The 23,114-nt window shown below is 38.9% G+C and overlaps 1 protein-coding gene across 1 annotated transcript in view; it reads right to left on the minus strand.

The window, feature by feature from the left end:
* Window positions 1–5,254, minus strand: part of LOC126471538 (RING finger protein 11) — a 35,174-nt gene extending 29,920 nt beyond the window's left edge. Inside the window, exons 1-2 of the mRNA XM_050099763.1 lie at window positions 5,093–5,254; window positions 4,847–4,997 (exon numbers count right to left, since the gene is read on the minus strand). Of these exons, the coding sequence (XP_049955720.1) occupies window positions 4,847–4,960 (114 nt within the window). The 5' untranslated portion in view covers window positions 4,961–4,997; window positions 5,093–5,254. The remainder of the gene's footprint in view (window positions 1–4,846; window positions 4,998–5,092) is intronic.
* Between the last annotated feature and the right edge of the window lie 17,860 nt (window positions 5,255–23,114).

Consider the following 23,114-nt stretch of genomic DNA (forward strand, 5'->3'; position numbering starts at 1 on the left):
AGCATATAGATGAAGCTGAGTAGATGCAATAGACTACAAGTATCGTGTCATTACATATACAGGGTGGCCAGAAACGCTTGTAAGCGCATTGCACAGTAGGCTGTGCTGAGCAATAATTTTTGAGTAAAAATTCTATGTGTTGCACCTTTCCCAAGTTAATTAGCATTGAAGTTAGCCAATCAGACCAGTGTGTGCTCAATTTCAAGCAGCCCACCACAGAAGGTGTCACCAGTCACAATCTTTGTTTTGTTTCCTAAAACCTAACAACAGAGCAACACAAAAATTGGACATGGGCTGTCTCGTGCACTATCATCTATGCTATAAGAACAAGTGACACTAATTGCAGTGCAATGTATCACATTTTTTCCTTAACAACTATTTCTATCCTGCAACACCAGTACACTCTCTTCTGACCACCCAGTATTGATGGTGCAGTCATACTCACACAAGCTTCATCATAACATTACAATTTTGAGTACCATGAACACTATTGTAATGTAGATGCTGACACTTTCAACTTTTAAGTTGCAATGTTGTTCACAGTACTCAAAATTGTAACTTTATGATTAAGCATGTATGGCTAATTATCATGACTGTACCATCTATATATGTAATGACATGATGTGTGTAGTATACTTCATCTATTCAGCTACCTTTGTATGCTTACTTTTTGGCCATCAACAGACTGAAATTAATGAACTAGTTGATAAATGTTTGTTGTCTGTGACTGGATATATAATAAAATAAAAATGAAACCAGGTGTTGGAGAAAGTGGTAGCATAAAAATATATGATATTCATTGGAAACCTTCCTCTGCCACATTTGTGTTAAATATATTGTCTCCTGGAAATGGTATTATTTTCTTCATCTTGTCTTTTCACTTTACTGTTCTCTTTGTTGGCATCACTTGCACGTTTTCCTCATTTGTTCTGCTAGCGAGATGATTCACTGACATTACTTGCCTCATTTGTTCTGCTAGCGAGATGATTCACTGACATTACTTGAATGCTCCATCAATCATACCTCACTTTTATGTAAAAGATGCCATTTATTTTAAATATAACACATTTTCTCAGTGAAATAAAGCTACATGTTACCCATGTAACTCACTGACTCCTGTTATATTTACATTACTCTTAATGTAAATTTCACTGGCAGTATTTTACTACAGGACATTTTACTTTACATTTCGTCTAATACACCATTAGTGACAGTACTGGCTGGCCAAATGGTTATCACATTTCTCTACTGGCCTTTTAAGTCTGCTTTTAAAGCAGAGCCACTCTTTTTGTCTGACATAATGCCTTAAAGGTCATTGCAAGGTTCAGTGAAACTTGTTCCAATTCTACAGCCAAGATTTTTATGCTTTCACAATTGTAAGCATCTATCAAAGAACATCAAATTATCATACAACTCCCTGGTGAGCGTAAGCAGGTTATAGCAGTACATCACTGTTTATTCATTATACACAGATTTATTTTAAAGTGCTGTCTTAGAGTGAGTACATAAACAAAATTTCATTGACTGATAAGATGACACTTCTAAATTTTCACTGTTTTCATCCATTCACAGTCTATATTTTGACTGAACAGAGATGAAATCATGTACGTAGAGTTTAACGCATGCCACCTTTCTCATATGTGTATAATGAGTTGTGTACAAAATTGTCAATGTATGACCACGGCAATCCTGTATCATAGTGAGATGATCCTTAGATGAATAAAAACAAATAAATGAACAGGTGCTTTATTAGTTTCTCATGTGCCAGTGCAATAGTGCGTCAAATATGCACAGCTTATAAGTACTGTAAATGATATGACCCTCTTTGAAATTTCTGATCTTAGAAATCTGTGGCACAATTTGATTAAAATAAGGGATTAGTTATAGGACACATTCTGAGACATCAAAGTATCAGCAATTTAGTATCGGAGGGAAGTGTGGGGGGGTAAAAATTGTAGAGTGAGACCAAGGGATGAATACAGCAGGCAGGGTCAGATAGATGTAGGTTGCAGCAGTTACTTAGAGATGAAGAGGCTTGCACAGGATAGAGTAGCATGGACAGCTGCATCAAAACACTCTCTGGACTGAAGGCAATAACAACAACAACAACAACAAGAAACAATTACTTCCTAACATGTGCCAAACATCCCAACTTCATAAGGCATTCTACACCAGACAGAAAATTATCCAAGTTTTTGGGTGGTCCAATACTGAACTACCTGTGATAGCAACAGCAGTAGCAACACCGTTGAAGAACTATACAACCTTCAGCATTTCCTCAACAAAAAAAAGTAGGCTGACACCACCAAGTGACTCAGACAGCAGTCTCAGCAAGTACAAACTGTTTGAATAGCAGTATAGAAAAGAAAAATAAGAAATAATCTGAGTATCCTACAGCAAACAAGAAAAGACTGACAGCTAAAGTAGTTTTTGTACTAAAGGCACTTCCGGAAGGAAGTGATATACCAAACCACATTACAAACATAAGTCAGATAATGTCAAACACTTGAGTTTTACATAGAGTAAAGAAATAATCCAGGCAGGGATCGTACATTGATATAGTTGTAAATACTGTGAACAATACATTCCGCACTAAGTAATAAATAAGATTAGAAACCACTCTTTTTTTTCCCTTAAACTTGGCTGGCAATTTTTATAGATCATCAGAACAGAAAGCTCATGAGGATGAATATACAAAAAAGGATGATGATGATGCTTGGTTTGTGGGGCACTCAACTACGTGGTTATCAGCGCGTGTACAAATTCCCAACCATTGATCAGTCCAATCTCGCCACTTTCAGTCATCTCGAGGCAGGTGAAACAAAAAAGGAAGACAATGGTTCAACAGTCCATCAATAACAAGATAATTAGAGATGAGTGAAAGCTCTGCTGACTAAGGAAAGGAACATGATGCAAACATGTCCTTTACAAAGGAACCATCCACACACTTTCCATAAGCAACTTAAGGGAATCATGAAATAGCTAGAACTAGATGGATAGACAGGGAATTGAATGCCATTTCTCCAGAATGATATGCCAGTGTTTTTACCAGTGTAACATCTTGCTTCCTAAGATTGAAAAGGACACTACTAAAAGACAGGAAACAAGTGAGTGAGTGATAGTGAAGTAACATTACAGGATGTATATTAAGGTCTCTGAGAAAAATAGGGTGGCAAGAAATCATCCAGCAATTCTCTACAAATGTGAAACGTCAATGTGTACCTTATTCCCTCCAAGTTTTCCATGGCATTCAACCTGTAATGTAGTTTTCGTTAACTGCAAGCTCATAATTTTCTCAAAGCAATTATAAATATAGGGTTTATCATCTCTTACCAGTACTGCCTGAAAGTCTCACTATTTCTTATGCACTGGAGAGACCACATATTGCAGTAGGCCCTACTATGTTAATGTAAAATAATTTCTCAAAATCAAAACACAACACACTGTCATTGACAAGAAAGCTTTGTTTGAAAATGGTAGTGCTTTCCCAAGCAGACACCAGTTCTTGCAACTAGTAACAGGAGAGTGCTTGGCATGATAGAGAAGAGCAGGTTAAAGTTTAATGTGGGTACTGAACAACACTGTTATTCAGAATTTTTCCATAAATACTTGATAATGTAAGGAAAAAAATGTTGGAGAAATAGGGCTTAACACTTCAACATTTAGACACCTGAGTGGGACTTTCTGACTTTCAAAACCAAGTAATCCAGCCCAAAATGTGTGTCAAGATAGACTTCATATTAGGCTAAAGTTGAAGAGACAGCGTATCCTTTGATACTGGTAGATGCAATCCAGATAGTCTGACTGGCATGAGGAAAACATTGTTTGTGTCAGCAGTCATAGCACTATCATGTAATCAGTATATTTTAAAGTACTCTGAAAGTCATACTCAATTTTAATTAACTAATGCAGTTACTTTGTTAATGGTTAAATAGTACATATAAATATGGTTTCTCTATCAGCTTAACACAGAATCCAACCTATGACTATCCTATGGTCTATTTTAATCTATGTACATAACAAAGAGAGCTGGAATAATGACCGAACAGGAACTGTGCCCCATACACATAAAACTTACTAGTGTCTATGCTCTATGTTGAAGATCTATGTTCCAATATACATTGTAAAGTAGTTTATTGTACACGCATTCTACATAAAAAAATGTGGATAAATGAATTAGTTTCTACTTTGAAAGTGACATGACAACCGACAAATCAGACTGTTACAGCTTTTTGTATGTTTCACAACATTTATCCATTGTGGTAAAATTTTGTTATAAATAGTGCAACCTATCAGAAGTAACAAACTTACGCGATAAAATCTTTTTGTGTCACTTAGCAAAACATGTAACTGAAAGCAGGTCTATCCTTAACTGTACAAACCAAGAAATCGGAAACAATTTTAAAATTTTGCAACAGTTTATTCTCACACTTTTTCATCTTGTCATGATTACGGAGGCAGACCAGGCCGGTGGAAAATTCTGCATCTATTAACTACACCTCATCAGATGAGATTCCGAAAAATTTTAACAGATTTTGCAGATGCTGTGGCCAAAACCATGGATGAACTCCAATCGGTTTGGCACCCCCAGTGAGCATTACCGTACGTCGTCATAAATTCGCAAGTACAAATTAAAAAATATATGGACGGGTTTCTGCTATTGTAGACTTTTCTACCAAAACACCTAATCCAGAAACAAGAAAACGAGACATTAAAAACGATGTCCAAGAAAGAAAAAGGACGAAACAATAAGAATAAAACAGTTTATACTTGACACAGGCTGAAAGGAGACCACATTACCATTAATCATATACACAAATGTGCAAATTATTTCGCAGCTACGCACCTGGTACGGAGGTGGTGGACCAAGCTGATCTGACGAAGTTGAATCCCTGTTTGTTTCCGATCCCCTTAAAAGCGAAATGTCGTCTGCAGTTGTTCCTTTGAGACAGTTTCCCATGTTCACTAATTTATTTATATCACATCGGCTAACGATTCTGCCAACAAAAAATATGTATCACTTTCTACCTGCTAGTATGAGTTGTCAAATCGTCTCAGTTCATAACAAAGGAAACTCCGAAAGAACAAGTACCTAACGGGAAATTTTAAAATTGTGATGGAATCAATTACGATCACACATGCTTTTTTTCAATTTTGAGAATCACGGCCAAATGATTCCTCTGGAAAAGGAATTTACCAAAACAATCCGCGGCCGTGTCATTCTAAACAAAACTTGAAAAAACAACTGCATTTTAAGCCAAAGATGCTACTAGCGCAATAGTCGCGTAATATGGATTCCAAAGTAACAATGCTACGTAACCATGATTATGTGATAACCACAAAAACTACATGGCGACGTTTTGTTTGTGTAAAACCATCCATAATTTTCTGCTTTGTGTAATACGCGATGTGGTGACGAATTTATGAAACCTATCACAGCTCATACGGTAGTTTACTATGGTTCGCCATCAGATTTGGCATATGCCCCGTCGGTCCATAGAAATCCGATTTACATATGAGGGAACGGAATGGAGCGTCACGTCAAAATATTCCACAAAGTATTTCAAAAGGCAGTATTTACACAGGCTACTAACAGCATGGGACGGGACAGAACGGAACGGGACATCGCCGTCAAGGTTTCTCGGGAAGGAAGTTTTGCATGCTGACTTTGGTGAGTGGAACGGGTCGTCGTCGGCTACCATCAGAAGTTAACCTATTTTCACCGCGCACATTCATTTATAAAACGGATTTTGTGCTTCTGCGTCTCCTTAGTCTTTATGTTATTATTTTGCTTTCTTTTTGTGACAAATTGCACATGTTCCATGACAACTTGGTTATTTTTTCCATTAAGTATGAAACGACATGATATCATCCTGAATAACAAAGACTGCAGTGACCAGTTTTCAGTGTTTGTTTTCTTTGCTTAGCATTTGAGGTATTTTTTGAGTTTTGCTTTTGTGTTTTCCGCGCTAGGTGCTGCCCTATGAATGTGATTCTGCAATTTCGAGTGGTATCTAAATATATGGTGTTATTTTGTACGAGTGGTCAATAGAGCGTTTAAAATTAGTTGCGACTTTTGACTTTGATTAAAAGGGGGGGGGGGGGGGGACGCGACGCCCTGGCCGGGGTAACACCAATGGCGAGCCGGCTTTCCCTACCACGACGCCAGTATTTCGGCTGGTAAAGCGGCCCTGTTGCCATGCCGCGGATAAACAGTACCATGTGGTGTCGCACATTAGATGCGTCGACGTTCGTCAGCTCTTCTTGTAAAGTAGAATTTTTCTGGAGTTGAAGTGCTCTGCAGTCGTCAGGTGCTGTGAACAAGTGATTAGTGTTGGAGCTCCACTAATAATAACAGTGCAGCACACTGAATACGAGATTTACAATACAAGTGGTCTTCCAAAAATATATTCACAGACTTTGAAGATAATGTTCTGCTGCAAAATATTCCTCCCAATTCGATAACAGTAATGGAGAATGCGCCATACCACTCTGTCGGGATTTATACAGCTACAACACTGCAGTGAAGGAATACGGATATTTGGCTCTGGGTGCAAAGAAATATGCCTTGCAAAATAAGGCGAAGTTAATCGAACTTGTAGTGCTGTACAAGCCACAAATTCCACGCTACCAGGTCGACAAACTGGTTGACGCTGAAGGACATAGTATAAATCAGACTTTCTCAGTATCACGCTCGTTTAAATCCAGATGAGAATATATGGGCCTAGATGAACAGTAATGTGACAAAAAAACTACAAGAATTTTACACTCAGTGAGATTGAAAGCTAACAATAGAAGCAATTGCGAATGTTACGCCAGAGGACAGGTATCGAGTTGTTGGCCATATCAAGAGGTGGACGTGACAGATTTATGAAGGAATATGACAAGTTTTGAGTAATACATAACTTATTTTGTTGTCATGTTTAAAGCTGCTTCTTTCGTCAAAACACAGCAGAGTTTGCAAATATTCATGCCACTAATATTCTAGTGCAGTTGAAACTCGGCAAAATCCTGAAACAGTGTATTATTACACTAGCAACTGCCATCAGGAAACATCAATAGTTCACGAAAAAGCCCATTCTCGGAATAAAAATAAACATGTAATAATTTGTTGCCTAGACTTCCACAGGCAATTAGCAATGTCTTGGCAGCACATACTAATTTATCACTGGCAGATAAATCAGGAGAAACTGCTGTATATTTGGAGCACAAAGACTGCTGCATTGTGCAGGGCTGTGGTCCCTGAATCAGGCCTCAGCAGTGAAGAAAGACAGTGCAGCCCCAACACAAAATTTTGCTTGCCACTATGTGCGAGAGAATTGCATGCCACAGTGGCAGCACAGCGATGGGAGCAATGTACACACATGAAGCTAAACAAAAGTCACCTGAGTGCAGAGACTCAAATAATAATTCTTGGTGTTGGTACCATTAGCACTTCGGAAAACAGAATGTCAGTGTAACAGTCTGTGCGCTCACTCAAACTCCTTCAGCGGGGCAATGTGGTACATACCCAGGTATGTCACATGAGATTTGTGCTGCGTCATTGTTCAATGTTTCACATACAGTTATGGGACAGAACGACATATTCCAGAGGTATAATGGTGTGCATGGGGCTGTTTACAGGCCGACAGAGGTGTCAACTTTTGTATTTCAAGGAAGTCTACAAGAGGACAAAGCACAGCCTTCATGGACGAGTTTAAGAACTATCGTTTTGAACAGCTCCAATCTGCAGATAGAATACAGCTACAGAAAAAGATCGGATTTGTGTGTTCCATGGATGTGCAGTCATTTTTGGCGAACACTCGTTCTCACTGCAGCATTTTATTGGAAAGATCTTTCACAGGAAAAACAGTTCTAAGCAGCCAGTTCTGCTAATAGCAGCAAATAATTCCAGAATAGAAATTTCTAGAAGGAAGGTTTTTTTCACTAGATTTATGACTAAAGCTTCCATTCAAGTGGTCTTTTACTGTATCAAATGTGACACAGCTATTTGAGGGGCTGACTATCTGCAATTCTTCAAATTACATCCCAACATTTTGGCAAATGCCTTCTCAAAGCAGCACAGTTAGCTAAAGTTACTAATGGATGACGCTGTGTTGCAGGACTTCCTTGAAATTACAGAGGCTTGATTTGAAAGCATGACACACAAGACTATATTTGGATATCTCCTAAACCTCAGGTGGTGGATCATCCTTGCAGACTCATAACAGAAAAATATGCCATGGCAAAAGAAGACATCAGCAGACAAATTTGTGAAGGCATTGTGACTCCATCTGATGGCAAATAGGCATTGCCTATACATCTAAATAAAAAACGGACAGAAGTTGCCCATGTGTGGGGACTATAGAGTTCTTAGCTCCCACACCATTCCCAACAAATATCCATTGCCTCAGGTGGCAGACTGCAGCAACACTGTAGAAGGGACAGTGTAGTAGACTGCCACAAAGCATATGCACAGACACCTATGGCGAAGGGGGCAGAGAGAAGACTGCTGCTGCTTCTCTTTTTGGATTGGTTCATTTCAACTTCATGCCCTTTGGGCTGAAGAATGTCATACAATCCCAGCAAATGTTTATCCACCAGGTTCTAAGAGGCCTACCTTTTTTTATTGTGTTGCATAGACAACATTTTCGTTTCTTCGGCTACCCCTGAACAACATGATTCGGATCTACAAAGGCTATTCCAGGACTTAAGGATTTTGGGATGGTGGTGAACACTGAGAAATTTGTTTTCAGCAAAGACAGTGTAGGTTTCTGGGTACCACCGTTTCAGCAGGAGGTCTGTCCCCAATCCCTAACAGGATGCAGATTATTTGTAAACTTCCTGTTCCTAGATCTCTCGATTAATTATGAGTTTTTAGAAACATTAAATTTTTACTAGCGCCATCTTCCACAAGCAGCTGCGAAACAGGGACTGTTGACAGGAATTCTCATAGACAAATTCACCTCAGGGAACAAAAAGGTACCTGGGACTGAGAGAAATGTTGGAGGTCTTCTACGAAGTAAAAGATGCCACGGCCAATGCAATACTATTACATCATCCAATTCATAACGTCAAATTCGCTGTTATGGTCGATGTGAATCAGTATTTACTCTGCTATTCACAATAAAGTGCCTGGCAGAGGGTTCAATGAACCACCTTCAAGCTGTCTCTCTACCGTTCCACTCTCGAATACGGGAAAAACGAGCGCTTGAATTTTTCTGTGCGAGCCCTGATTTCTCTTATTTTATCGTGATGATCATTTCTCCCTATGTAGGTGGGTGCCAAAAGAATATTTTCGCCATCGGTGGAGAAAACTAGTGAATGAAATTTCATGAGAAGATCCCGTTGCAACGAACAATGATTGCCACTCCAATCCACATATTATTATGTCTGTGGCACTCTCTCTCCTATTTTGTGATGATAAAAAACGAGCTGCCCTTCTCTGAACTTTTTCGATGTCATCTGTCAGGCCCACCTAATGCAGATTCCACACCGCACAGCAATACACCAGGACAGGGCCAACAAGTGTGGTGTAAACAGTCTCTTTAGTAGTCCTGTTGCACCTTCTAAGTTTTCTGCCAGTGAATGGTATTCTTTGGTTTGCACTACCCTCAATATTATCTATGTGATCGTTCCAATTTAGGTTATTTGTAATTGTAACCTGTAAGTATTTTGTTGAATTTACAGCCTTCAGATTCGTGTGACTTATCGCGTAATCGAAATTTAGCGGATTTCTTTTACTACTCACGTGAATAACTTCACACTTTTCTTTATTCAGGGCCAATTACCACTTTTCGCACCATACAGCTATCTTATCTAAATCATTTTGCAATTCGTTTTGGTCATCAGATGACTTTACAAGTCGGTATATGACAGCATCATCTGCAAACAATCTAATAGGGCTATTCAGATTGTCTCCTATGTCGTTAATATAGATCAGGAACAATAGAAGGCCTATAGCACTTCCTTGAGGAATGCTGGATATTACTTCTGTTTTACTTTTCCTGTATTCCTATGAACTGTGACCTTTCTGACAGGAAATCACTAATCCAGTTGCACAACTAAGGTGATATTCCATAGGCATGCAGTTAGGTTAGAAGGCGCTTGTGAGGAACGGTATCGAAAGCTTTCTGGAAATCTAAAAATATGGAATCAATTTTACATTTCCTGTCGATGTCACTCATTACTTAATGAGTATAAAGAGCTAGTTGTGTTTTGGAAGAGCGATATTTTCTGAATCTGTGCTATGTGTCAATAAATCGTTTTCTTCGAGGTACTTCATAATGTTCGAACAGAGTATATGTTCCAAAACCCTACTGCAATCGACATTAGCGATATGGGCCTGTAATTCAGCGGATTACTCCTACTTCCCGTTTTGGGTACTGGTGTAACTTGAGCAATTTTCCAGTCTTTAGATACAGGTCTTAGCGTGGGTGAGCGGTTGTATATAACTGCTAAATAGGGAGCTATTGTATCAGCATACTCTGAAAGGAACCTGACTGGTATATAATCTGGACCAGAGGCCTTGCCTTTATTAAGTGATTTAAGCTGCTTTGCTACACCGATGATATTTGCCAATCTTGGGGATTTTGCGTTCTTTTAAATTTGGCATGCATTTTTCGTTGCTTCTGCAACAGCGATCTGACCCATTTTGGATACCATAGGGGATCAATACCATCACTTATTAATTTATGTGGTATCTATTCCTCAGTTAACGAAACTGAACCATTTTACAAACATTAATGACATGGGAATTCATCCAAAAAAGAAAAAAAGCAGAGCAATGTTGCAAATGTATGGACAGTGTAGTTACAGGTATATTAAAATATTGTTCTAATTAACTATCGAGTATATACATATATGTTTGAACACCACTATACTGAAAATCCCTCATTCAGCATGTTCCTTTGCAACGCTTGCACCAGTAGGCTGCTGTGTACTTGAAGAGACTGTAACTGAATTAAGAAGAGAAATAGAAGAACAACCATTTTTCTATAACAGCAGATGGGTGACACAGTACACTATTCATCTCAATTAATACTTAGTTGTTTAAGGTGATCTTCTTTGTAAAAAGACCCTCTCTAATAACTGGTTTCTGAATTTTCTTTTAAACTTCATACACAAGATGAGACTGAAAAATGTTTTAATTACTTTTAAAATTTCTCTGCATTTTGGTCTACAAATTAGCTTTCTCTGTAATTAATGTAGCCTTTGTAGGGTCTTTTAAGTTGTTTATTCTAAAGATGGTAATCACTTCTATTTCCTGTATTGTAACAACATTTGTCTCTGTTTACAGATGGAATCGTTATTGTCCACTTTCACCCTATTCCCTATGAACTTATTTCAAACATGAGTGTACGAGCAAACTAAGACCATCATTAATAACTTGTTCCTAGTCCCCACAAATTACTGTGAAGTAAATAAATCGTCTGTCTGATCACAATGGTCAAATGACAACCTTAAAACTTGCCAGCTCTAAAAGCAGTAAATGATCACACCTAAGTTAAGCATGTTGGAATAATAAATAAGGAATCTACTAGTTTGTTTAGAAATGGTTTCACCAGGAACAATGGAAGAAAGTGTACCAGACTGACAAAGCAGATGATAAATTTAATTCACTCTTGAAATTATTTTTTTAAACATTTTGAAGCCTGCTCCCTCTGAAGACAGATTAAAATCAGACCAACTTGTAATGGAAGGAAAGAGTTGTTAACAGCTGACATTAAAATAAAATATTTCTAAAGAGGGATCAGTATACAGGGCTAGTACAAACCTAGCAGTGACATTGCATTACAGTAACTACTCTAAAATCCTAACTTGTGCAATCAGGAAGGAAACCTGCATGAATTATGCAAAAAAGTTAGAAACTCAAAGAATAAAGTAATAAAAAGTGAGACAAACAGGAACATAAAAACAGAACAAGCAGTGACACCACTATCATCTGTTAACTGAACAGACAAGAATAATCTAATAGCGTCAGACTTCTGTGGTGTCACCGCCAGACACTACACTTGCTAGGTGGTAGCCTTTAAATCGGCCGCGGTCCGTTAGTATACGTCGGACCCGCGTGTCGCCACTATCAGTGATTGCAGACCGAGCGCCGCCAAACGGCAGGTCTAGAGAGACTTCCTAGCACTCGCCCCAGTTGTACAACCGACTTTGCTAGCGATGGTTCACTGACAAAATATGCTCTCATTTGCCGAGACGATAGTTAGCATAGCCTTCAGCTATGTCATTTGCTACGACCTAGCAAGGCGCCATTACCAGTTACTATTGATACTGTGAATCATGTACCGTCAAGAGCGACGTTCACCATTAATGGATTAAAGTTAAGTATTCCACCAACTACGTCCGTTTTTTCTAAATTCTAATTTCCTTGTCCTGTTCCAGACCTCACGCCAGCCTGTGTGAGTTAAAACGCGTACCTTTCGGCTTCCTCTAGTAACAACCACAACAACTTCAGTAAATTTTTTCTCACTGCAGCTGAAGAAAAAGGGAACTATAATAACCTGTTACACACAGAACCTATAAAGCTACCTAACTGAATGCAAATTACATCAAAATACTCTGGATATAAGGCTGTATCAAATCAAATTTTAAGATCATGTGCAGACTTAATCAGTCACATATTGTGCAAACTGTGTAACCAGTCAATGAAAACTTTGGTAGTTCTCGGTATTCTAAAATATGCAGTAGTGATGTTAATGCACAAAAGTGAGACAGGAAAGTAATACACAATTATCGACCCATCTCTCTGCTGCTAGTCTTCCAAAAGGAATTTGAGAGAATAATGTATGATAGAATTCATAGCTGCAATACAGAAGGTGGCTTGCTGACACCTACACAGTTTGGCTTTCACAAGGAATTTTCCATAAAGAGAGCTATATTTAGCCTAATGGATGGAATTCGAAGTGGACTATATTTCAGATGGTATACAAGTCTCTCAGCTCTCTTATTTCGACTGTGTTATAAGTTTTGATCTTGAATCAGATACTGAAAATAAAATACACAAATTCCAAGCTGTCTGTCATACAACCAGCAGAACATTGGGCCATAAAGTACAAACAGAGACCATCATAAAATTCTATAAAGTGATGGAGGTTCAAAACAAGAAAATAAAATGGGAACAGCAGACATGAAGATATTGGAACAGAATTAAATATTGTCAACATGGGTGAAAAAAATTCGAATATTGTGTGAAAATTTGAGACACCATCTCATGAAAATGGCAGGTTACAGAACTCACCAGAAGATCCTCAACCACAAGCTGGATTGGAAAAGAGATATTGGAGAACCTTAAAAAAGATGGGAATGGTTTTGTTTGAGAGCTCAGAACAGGCAACAGCCTAATCCTTGAAAGGATGATGATGGTGATGGTGATGATGATGATGATGACGATAATGATACAATGGAATTTCTTTTGTGACCTTGCCAAGGTATTTGACTGCATAAACCGGAAGACATTACTAAAAAACTTTCACACTACAGCATTAAAGACAAATCTTTGGTTTGGTTAGAAGTTAGAAGAAACAAAGTGTTGTCTTAATGGAGCAAATTTAAAAATAAACTCAGACTGGGGAAATGTAAAGGATTGAGTCCCTTAGATTTCAGTTCCTGTGCCACTGAATTTGTGCATCTACATTAATGATTTACCAATTATGATTAATTACAGAACAAAAATATTTATGTTTTCTGGTATCACAAGTATTCTGTCAAAGAGCCAAACTCACAGTGCAGGGTGCAGCCCTGACAGTTACTAACCAAGCATTCAAATGGTCCACAGCAAATAAGCTAATTATAAATTTTTCAAAACCTAATATTATACAGTTTCAGAGAGCAAATAAATAGCTCTGAGTTCCTGAAATTGATATTAATTACCAGAAAATTAATGAAATCATACATACAAAATTCTAGGAAACCAGATGGACAATCAGATTAGATTGAATGAGGAAATTGATCAGCTGCTTAAGAAACTTAGTGCAGTACACTTTGCACTGAGAACCATTTCTTACTTTGTTGATAGATGAATCAGTCCGCAGCTCATGGTCTAGTGGCTATCGTTGCTGTCTCTGGATCACGGAGCCCCGGGTTCGATGCCCGGCTGGGTCAATGATTTTCTCCACCCGGGGACTGGGTGTTTGTGTTGTCCTCATTATCTCATCATCATTCGGGAATTGCTGAGACTGGAAATGGAAAGATTTGGAACTTTTACAGAAGCTAATAATCACAATGTTGAGCGCCCCACAAACCATCATCATCACAGATGAATCATATTGTTATTTTTTTTTATGTCTCTATTCTATAGTCTCCTGTGGTGTAATCTTCTGGGTAAATGGTGCAGGAATTGAGAATGTTTTCAGACTTCAAAAGCAAGCAGTAATATAATATATCAGGCCTCTTTAGAACATCCTGTAGCGACCTCTTCAAGTCTCTCATTTACTATTACAGGACAATAGATGTACTCACTGATGAAGTTTGTAGCCAAGAACAGAGAGTTCTCTCAGACTAATTGTGGCACTCACAACCATGATACAAGACAAGCAAAAAATGTCCACTAACGCTCTGCAACTCACACAAAAGTACACACAAGAGTTACTGAGTCAGGTACAAAAATATACAATAATCTTCCCATAAAAAATGGAAATTAATAATGTAAATGTATTCAAAGACTACTAGGAAAATGCCTCGCAGATCAATTATTTTTTAAAAAATTAATGAATTCATAATATACCTTAGTTAAAAAATAGAGGAAACCACTTAAGTAAAAATATACTTTTGACAGGAAAAAACGTGATACTTTCACTATGTAAGGAATGGAAAAAATTATATTTTCGTTTAAACTGTGATGATAAAATGTAAGTTTTTTAAGGGCTACATGATGGGACAAGCCATCTCAATAACATACCTGTGCTAGCTGGCGCCATCTCGGAATGCTGACGAACTGCAGTGTTGGTGTGCACCTGCTGCAAAGCTCCTCCACAGACAAAGTAGAGTCCCATCACTGGCCGCTCAACAAGGCAAGGCTGATTTCAACTTGTGTGATTTGGATGCTGAATAACTATTTTAAGGAATAAATTGTTGAAGGTTAATTACTCAGTGTTCAAATATTTCTGTACCTCAAGGACCCAAGGCCTGCACGATACTGACAAACACCATGGGAGGTCCTCAGCTGAGGATACAAAACCTGTAACCCCCTATCCAAGTGATGTCAGCATGGGGATCAATTATGGAACCTTACAGTCCTGACGAGGTGCAACGATGTGAGAAATTCCAAGATGACAAAGCAGCAGAGCAGCATGGACATCATCTGATAACATGGGGACATCCAACGCTGGAATTGAGGTAGGTCTACTCAGATTTGGCTAAAATATGAAAGTCAGTGATGGGTTTGTAAAACTTCTTCCTGTACTTCCGTGATCCCAGTCGCAGAATCTAATTTGAGTAACACGGTTGGTTTCCAAATCGCTATAAACGATTTGCGAAACAAGAGTCAGGTTAAAAACGGACAGAAGCGAGCACAGTCAGCAGTTGCTAAATCAAGAATTCAGGGAACCGCACAAGATTTCATTAGCATGGAGCACACTTGTGCGAAATCAAAAGAGTTTACAGCGACAGTTGTTCAGTGACTCAAACAAAAAAATGGTATCAGATTCCACAGAGGGCAACTTCATAGTTTGTGGGTGCGATAGGACGAATCAATTGAGCGGTTGTCGCCAGAATTCGAGACATTAACTTTCAAACATACGAGCTAGTAGAAGATGAGATTGAGAATGGCATTCAGCTGTTCAAGGCCGATCAGAGAGCTTCAGACACATTCATCCACAGGCTGTATGGAGAGGTAGTAAGCAAAGCAGCGAAACAGGATGGATGTAAGGCCTTTCAGGTAGCAGTATACCCATCTGTTGGCTTCCTGGAAGCATTAAGACGGCCGAATGATATTTGAAGAGAAGAGTGTCGTGTATTCAACATAAATGTAGAATTTTACAGATGTAAGAAACCTAATCAGAAGTGTAAAGACTGTAAGAAGAAACGAATTTGCTACAATTGTGGGATACATATTGAGGGATTGCTGCAATAAAAGAAAAGAAGATGCGAGCATCAGATAACTTGGCAGATCACTAAACGAGTATAGGGATGTATGTGCCCTGCCCAAGCCAGAGATTCATGTTAGCCCCAATAAAAATCAGATCGACAATATCTTTGTGATGGGTGCCGTATATCATGGATGATGATGAATGAAACTACTTACTGACACCGGAGCACAGACCTCACTAATGTGGTATTGCATTGATAAAAGGGATAAGTTGCGGTTGCCACAGTTAAGGGTGCACAGGTTAAATGTCGAGAAGTTATGCAAACCTGGGGGGGGGGGGGGGGGGGGGGGGTTAACTAAGAATTATGTGTAGGCCAAGAAAATTATACAGAGGAGGTGAAAGTATTAGACTGGGGTAGGAGCAAAAGTTGGTAGCGTTTTTGTTTTGTGTGTTGGTATTCCGATTACTATGAGTTTATTTATCGACTGCCATTATTTACTTGTGGTTCACTGTTGCTATTTGAGTTTACTTATTGCCATTTTATCATTTGGAGATAGTGAGTGGAGCTGTGGACGCTAGAATATGGCGTGCCAAGTTGAGAAATCGGAACATTTTCAACATATTCTTCTGTTTGAGTTCAATGAAGATGTGACAGCAGCCAAGCCACCCGAAACATTTGCGCCGTGTATGGGGATGATGCCACTGGCGAGAGCACGACGAGAAAATGGTTTTCTCGTTACAAGGAGGATCGTTTTGACATTAGTGGATCTCCATGTTCAGGAAGCCTTTGGAATTTTATGAAGATAGTTTAAACACATTAATCCACAATAATCCAGGTCAATGTACTCGATAACTGGCAAATGTGATGAACTGTGATCATTCCACCATCGTGCGACATTTGCAAGCAAGGAAAAATGTTCAAAAATCGAGTATATGGGTACTGCACGCTCTACACCAAAATCATAAATGTCAGCGGGTGGCCATATGTGCATCTGTGCTTGCTCATCATCAATTGATTCGTGAACAACACTGACCGTTCCTATCTTGTATCGTTATTGGTGATGAGAAATAGTGTCTTAATGCTAACACAAGGAAAAGAAAGGAGTGGCTGAGCCCAAACAAAGCAGCAACTCCTCATATAAAGACCTGAATGCACCCACAAAAGATAATGACATGCATATGATAGAACAGTGACTACAATTTGCTTCCCTGAGTCAGCCGGGGTGGCCAAGCGGTTCTAGGCGCTACAGTCTGGAACCGCGCGACCGCTACGGTCGCAGGTTCGAATCCTGCCTCGGGCATGGATGTGTGTGATGTCTTTAGGTTAGTTAGGTTTAAATAGTTCTAAGTTCTAGGGGACTGATGACCACAGCAGTTAAGTCCCATAGTTGTCAGAGCCATTTTTTTGATTCCCTGAGGGGTAACCATCACTGCTGACATTTACTGTCAACAACTGACACGCCTGGCAGACGCAGTCCAAGAAAAACGAGCAGGAAGACTGCGTGAAGTGATGCTACTCCATGATAACCCCTGCCTGTATTCTTCTACACTGACAAAACGCGCTATACAGGAGCTGGGCTGGGAACTCATTCTGCACCCACCTTATTCATCTGATCTTGCATCCCAAAATTTTCATGTTTTCCGCTCTCTGTCGAACAGCCTGCAAGGCATTTTCTTTCTGGATGAAGATGCACTGCGAACATGGCTCGATGAAGACTATTTTGGCAAAAACTAAGGTACTATTACAAGAACTGTCAGAGGCTCGTGAAATATTCGAAAGAGCAGGATTGGACATTGTTGGACCCTTACCTAAGACTAAAAACGGGAATAAATACATACTGACTATGATAGATCATTTCACCAGATATCTTCTCATGAGACCAATACCTGATCAGAGTGCTGAGACAGTGGCTAAAATTTTTGTTAAGGAATAGGTTCTAAAGTTTGGATCAACATTAAGCATAATCAGAGATCAAGTAGTGGATATTTGGGAGTGGATTGCTTAAACTGACTTGCATGCTGATGTGAATAATGCAGCTAAGGACTATACCGGCACACCCTGAAAGAAATGGGCCCACTGAGTGGGTTCACAGAACACGCATTAAAAATATGTAAGCAGCAGACATGGTAATTGGGAAGTGTGTCTACTGTGTACCATGAGTGTTTAAAATGCAAAAATGCTCATGTCAACTGGACTAAGTCCATATGAAACTGTATATGGAAGGAGGATGCATTTACCCTTGGACTTTGTCTGACTGACCACTAGAATCAGCAATGAGCATGTAAAGGAATAATCCCACAAGCTAAAGGAAGCGTGGAGGGGAGTGAAACACTGGAACCATCAATCCTTTCTTCAGAAAGCGAAAAAATACGATCGCCAAGCAGTCGCACCACAGTATCGACTTTGAAATCTTTTCTACTTGAGCTACAAATTGTTAAAGAAGAGTCAGGTAAAAAAGTTTAAGAAGGTATGGAAAGGACCATACTCGATCTTGGAGGTGTCGTCACCAGTCACTCTTAAGCTCCAACTCCCTTTTCCTTGAACTGTCGTTTATGTCAATCATGTAAAGTCATTTCTGGGAACTTATTGTTGTTCTGTAAGAATACAATGAGGCGCAACCGAGGGGCAGACTGGATGTTGCTACATCCAGGAAGTTCAAATGGTTCAAAAGGCTCTACGCACTATGGGACTTAAATCTGAGGTCGTCAGTCCCCTAGACTTAGAACTACTTAAAACCTAGCTAACCTAAGGACATTACACACATCCATGCCAAAGGCAGGATTCGAACCTGCGACCGTAGCAGCAGCGCAGTTCCAGGCTGGAGTGCCTAGAACCACTCGGCCACAGTGGCTGGCCATCCAGGAAGCGAGTACCGTAATGTGGAAGTCCATATTTGGTGGCCGTGGTATCGCCATACACTGGACGATCCAGTTCCAGACACCAAAACAATCTTGCAGACGTGTAATGTGAGTGAGTGCATATGTAAATGTGTCGGCCAATTATAGATTGCAACTATTATGCAAATATTATGTACAAAAATTTTAAAATTACTAACACATTTTACAGAGAGGAAGACACTCGCAAGTTTACATGGAGTGCATAAGGATTAAGGCCTGGGATAGACTATACACTAATCAATGATAAAATGAGAATCTTATGCAAGATCTATGTGTTTGTAGAGGAAGCGACTAGGTAGCGACTACTTCCTTTTAGCCAGTAAGATACGGATACTATCAAGCTGGAAGAAGACAAAGAAACGCCAAAGAAGTCACAACATGAGTTGCTCAAAGTACATCTCCTGTGGGAATACCGAGCAAGGTGGCGCAGTGGTTAGCACACTGGACTCGTATTCGGGAGGACGACGGTTCAATCCCATCTCCGGCCATCCTGATTTAGGTTTTCTGTGATTTCCCTAAATCCTTTCAGGCAAATGCTGGGATGGTTCCTTTGAAAGGGCACGGCCGATTTCCTTCCCAGTCCTTCCCTAACCCGAGCTTGCACTCTGTCTCTAATGACCTCGCTGTCGATGGGACGTTAAACACTAATCTCCTCCTCCTCCTGTGGGAATATACTATTAGTAAACTTTATCATTACAGACTACAAGGAAAGTTCTTTTCACTACCAGTCACTTAAGACATCGATACAGAGCGGACTAATATCAACATCTGCATCATTAAGGCAGCATCAGGAACACAGAAATTAAATAACCCAGCAAAGAAAAACAAATGGCTTATTTGAAGTTTGTAAGACAAAAACATCAGAAAGCTGGCAAACATACAAAACCAAAAGGAATGCAGTGAAAAAATAGTGCACAAAGCACATCAAGAGATGTGGGACTCATTCATAAATTTCTTAGCACATGATGTACATGGTAGACAGCAATGTGCATTCAAGGTAATGGATACTAGGTCACAAGTTTTGTGAAACCAAGTGATAGCCTTAGCCAGGTGACAGAAAGCTTAGGTCAGCTATGCAGGGACTTTGAGAAGGATGATCAGGTAATTACAGTTGGGGGAGCAGAAAACAGCCTGGCTATGAATCCAAGATACAGTATTAGGAGTGACCTGGATAAAATAGCAGCAGAAACAGCACACAAATGTGGGATTTGTGGAGGTCTTTCAGCGCCATAATCGGCCCTGGTAAGCACTGCTGTAAGGCATGTTAACACTGAGCTGAACAGGATGCTCCAGACACCGGCAAAATCTCACATAAGTGTTGTTCCAGTAAATGCTATTTGTAGGTGGGGATACACTACACATGGCCTGCACCTGAATAGGATGGGGAAAAATAAGTTAGCTTCTCTATCAGCAGAAACTGTAAGAGGGTCCACAGTCACAAAAGGGGTGATCGCTGTGGTTAATGGGTCCAGGAAGACAGGTTTTTTAGGTTAAAGCCAAAGTCCAGACAGATGACAATCAAGATAAACAGAATAAAAGAAACTTCATGTACAGTAAATAGGGGTAAAGCTAAGGGCAGTTCAACTTACGTCATCAAAATATCAGGGGAATAAAAAATACAGTAGATGAGCTATTAGTGTGTTTAGATGAACTCAAAAATAAGAATGCGATTGATATACTCTGTCTGTCCGGACACCGTGTAACTGTGGGCATGGATAGGGTTAGTATAAATGGGTATAATTTAGCATCTTACACTTATACATCTAGGATGGATAAAGGAGGAGTTGCCATTTTCATAAAACAAGGGTATAAACGCAAGACTCTAGAAGCAAGCAAATTTTGTGTTGATCAGCACTTTGAGGATTGTGCACCTGAACTTCAGCTAGATGACATTAGCAACAGTGTACAGGTCCCCATTAGGAGACTGGGAGCTGTTCTTAAAAATTTTGACTCCCTATTATGCTGTCTGTCAGACAAAAGGAAGAAGTTATTAATCTGTGGCTATTTCAGGGTAAACTTTCTAAGTAATTCTGATAGGAAAAGTGAACTAGACATGTTATTAACAACATAAAACTCAGAATCAGTGATCAATTTCCCTACAAGTATAGCTCAAGACAGTAGCACGCTAATAGATAATGTATTTGTACAGAAACAAACACATGCTTTCCCTATGGTAAACGGATTGTCAGACCATGATGCACAACTGATTAACTTACAAAACCTAACAGGGTGTACAGTTCGGAAACCATTAACTAAAAGTGTGAGGTCGCTCAACCCAGTATCTATAGAGCATTTCAGAGAAAGCTTAAGAAATGTTAATTGGGGTGATGTAAATAACGAGCCAAATGCTAATGATAAATTTTCTTGAAAAATTGATATCCCTTTTTGAACATTGTTTCCCAGAGAAAACTACTAAATGTAACACCACACACTTTTCAAAGAAACCTTGGATTACTCCAGGTATTAAAGTGTCTCCAGAAAGACAAAGAAAACTGTATGATACAGCAAGAACTAGTAAAGATCCAGAAGTAGTTACACACTATAAAAATTATTGTAACATACTGAGAAAAGTTGTATGGAAATCAAGAAATATGTATGTCAGAGAAGAAATTAACAACTCTGGCGATAAAATCAAATCAATATGGAATGTTGTTAGAAGGGAGACAGGAAAAGTAACCACTGGGGTAGGTAGTATTACTATTAAAGAGAATGAGACAATCCTAACCAACAGTACACAAGTAGCTAATGTATTTAACAACCATTTCTTAAGTGTAGGAGAAAATATTGGTGAGAACAGTTCAAAAGAAAAAACCAGGCAGTACACGGAAGAGTCTGTTTTGAAAAAAATTAGTCAGATTAAGTTTCACCTAACAACCTCTTGTGAAATAAGCAAAATTATTAAATCTTTGAAAAAATAAATGTTCTGTTGGAGTAGATGACATCTCTAATAAGATAATTAAAACAATTTGGAGCAATAACAGCTGATGTGCTGAGTCACATATGCAATGCATCACTAACTCAAGGTATTATCCCACACAGGTTAAAATATGCCATTGTCAGGCCTCTCTATAAAAAGAGGGATGCCACAAATGTCAATAATTATCCACCAGTATCCTTGCTTACAGCATTTTCAAAAATCTTCAAGAAAACAATGTACTCAAGAGTGGTTGGCCATCAAAACAGTAATGGGATACTTAGTAAATCACAGTTCAGATTTCAAAAATGCTGTTCCACTGAGACAGCAATATACACATTCACTGTCCACATAATAGAGTCTTTAAATAGTAAAATGTCACCAACAGGAATTTTCTGCGACTTGTCCAAGGCATTTGATTTTATGAACCATGACATTATGTTACAGAAATTACAATTCTATGGTAGAAATGGAATAGCATATGAGTGGTTTAAGTCATACCTACAGAACAGGAAGCAAAAAGTTTCCTATATGGGTCAAGTGATTTAAATAAGTTTGCCACTTCATCTAACGGGTGAAATTACATTAGGTGTTCCACAGGGTTCAATCAAGGGTCCACTTCTGTTCTTGATATATGTGAACGACCTCCCTCCCTATCTGAAACAGGAAGCTGAACGGACACTGTTTGCTGATGATACAAGCATAATTATTAATCCAGTAAAAGAAACTCCAAATGAAAATGATACAAATAAGGTCTTTGGAAAAGTCATTTATTGGTTTTCTACAAATGGGCTTGCTCTAAACTTTGAAAAAACACAGTACATCCAATTTTCTGCTGTAAAAAGTACAGTTGCTTCAATAAATATAACACATCAACAGAAGTCAGTACACAGGGTAGAGCATACTGAGTTATTGAGTGTACATATAGATGCGAATCTTAGTTGGAAAATTAATATTTTGGATCTTCTAAAGCGATTAGGTTCAGTAACTTTTGCAACCAGAATAATCGCCAATTTTGAGGATATAGAAATTAGTAAGCTGACATACTTTGCATACTTTCACTCTTTGATGCCATACGGAATAATATTTTGGGGTAACTCAACATTTAGACAAAAAGTATTCACTGTTGAAAAGAAAGTGGTTAGAATAATGTGTGGGGTTCATAGTGACACATCTTGTAGGCATCTTTTTAAAAGATTGGGAATTCTTACAACAGCCTCACAGTACATTTACTCAATAATGAAATTTGTTCTCAACAACATGGACCAGTTTAAAAACAACAGTGA

The sequence above is a fragment of the Schistocerca serialis genome, chromosome 3, assembly GCF_023864345.2.
Source record: "Schistocerca serialis cubense isolate TAMUIC-IGC-003099 chromosome 3, iqSchSeri2.2, whole genome shotgun sequence".
NCBI lineage: Eukaryota > Metazoa > Arthropoda > Insecta > Orthoptera > Acrididae > Schistocerca > Schistocerca serialis.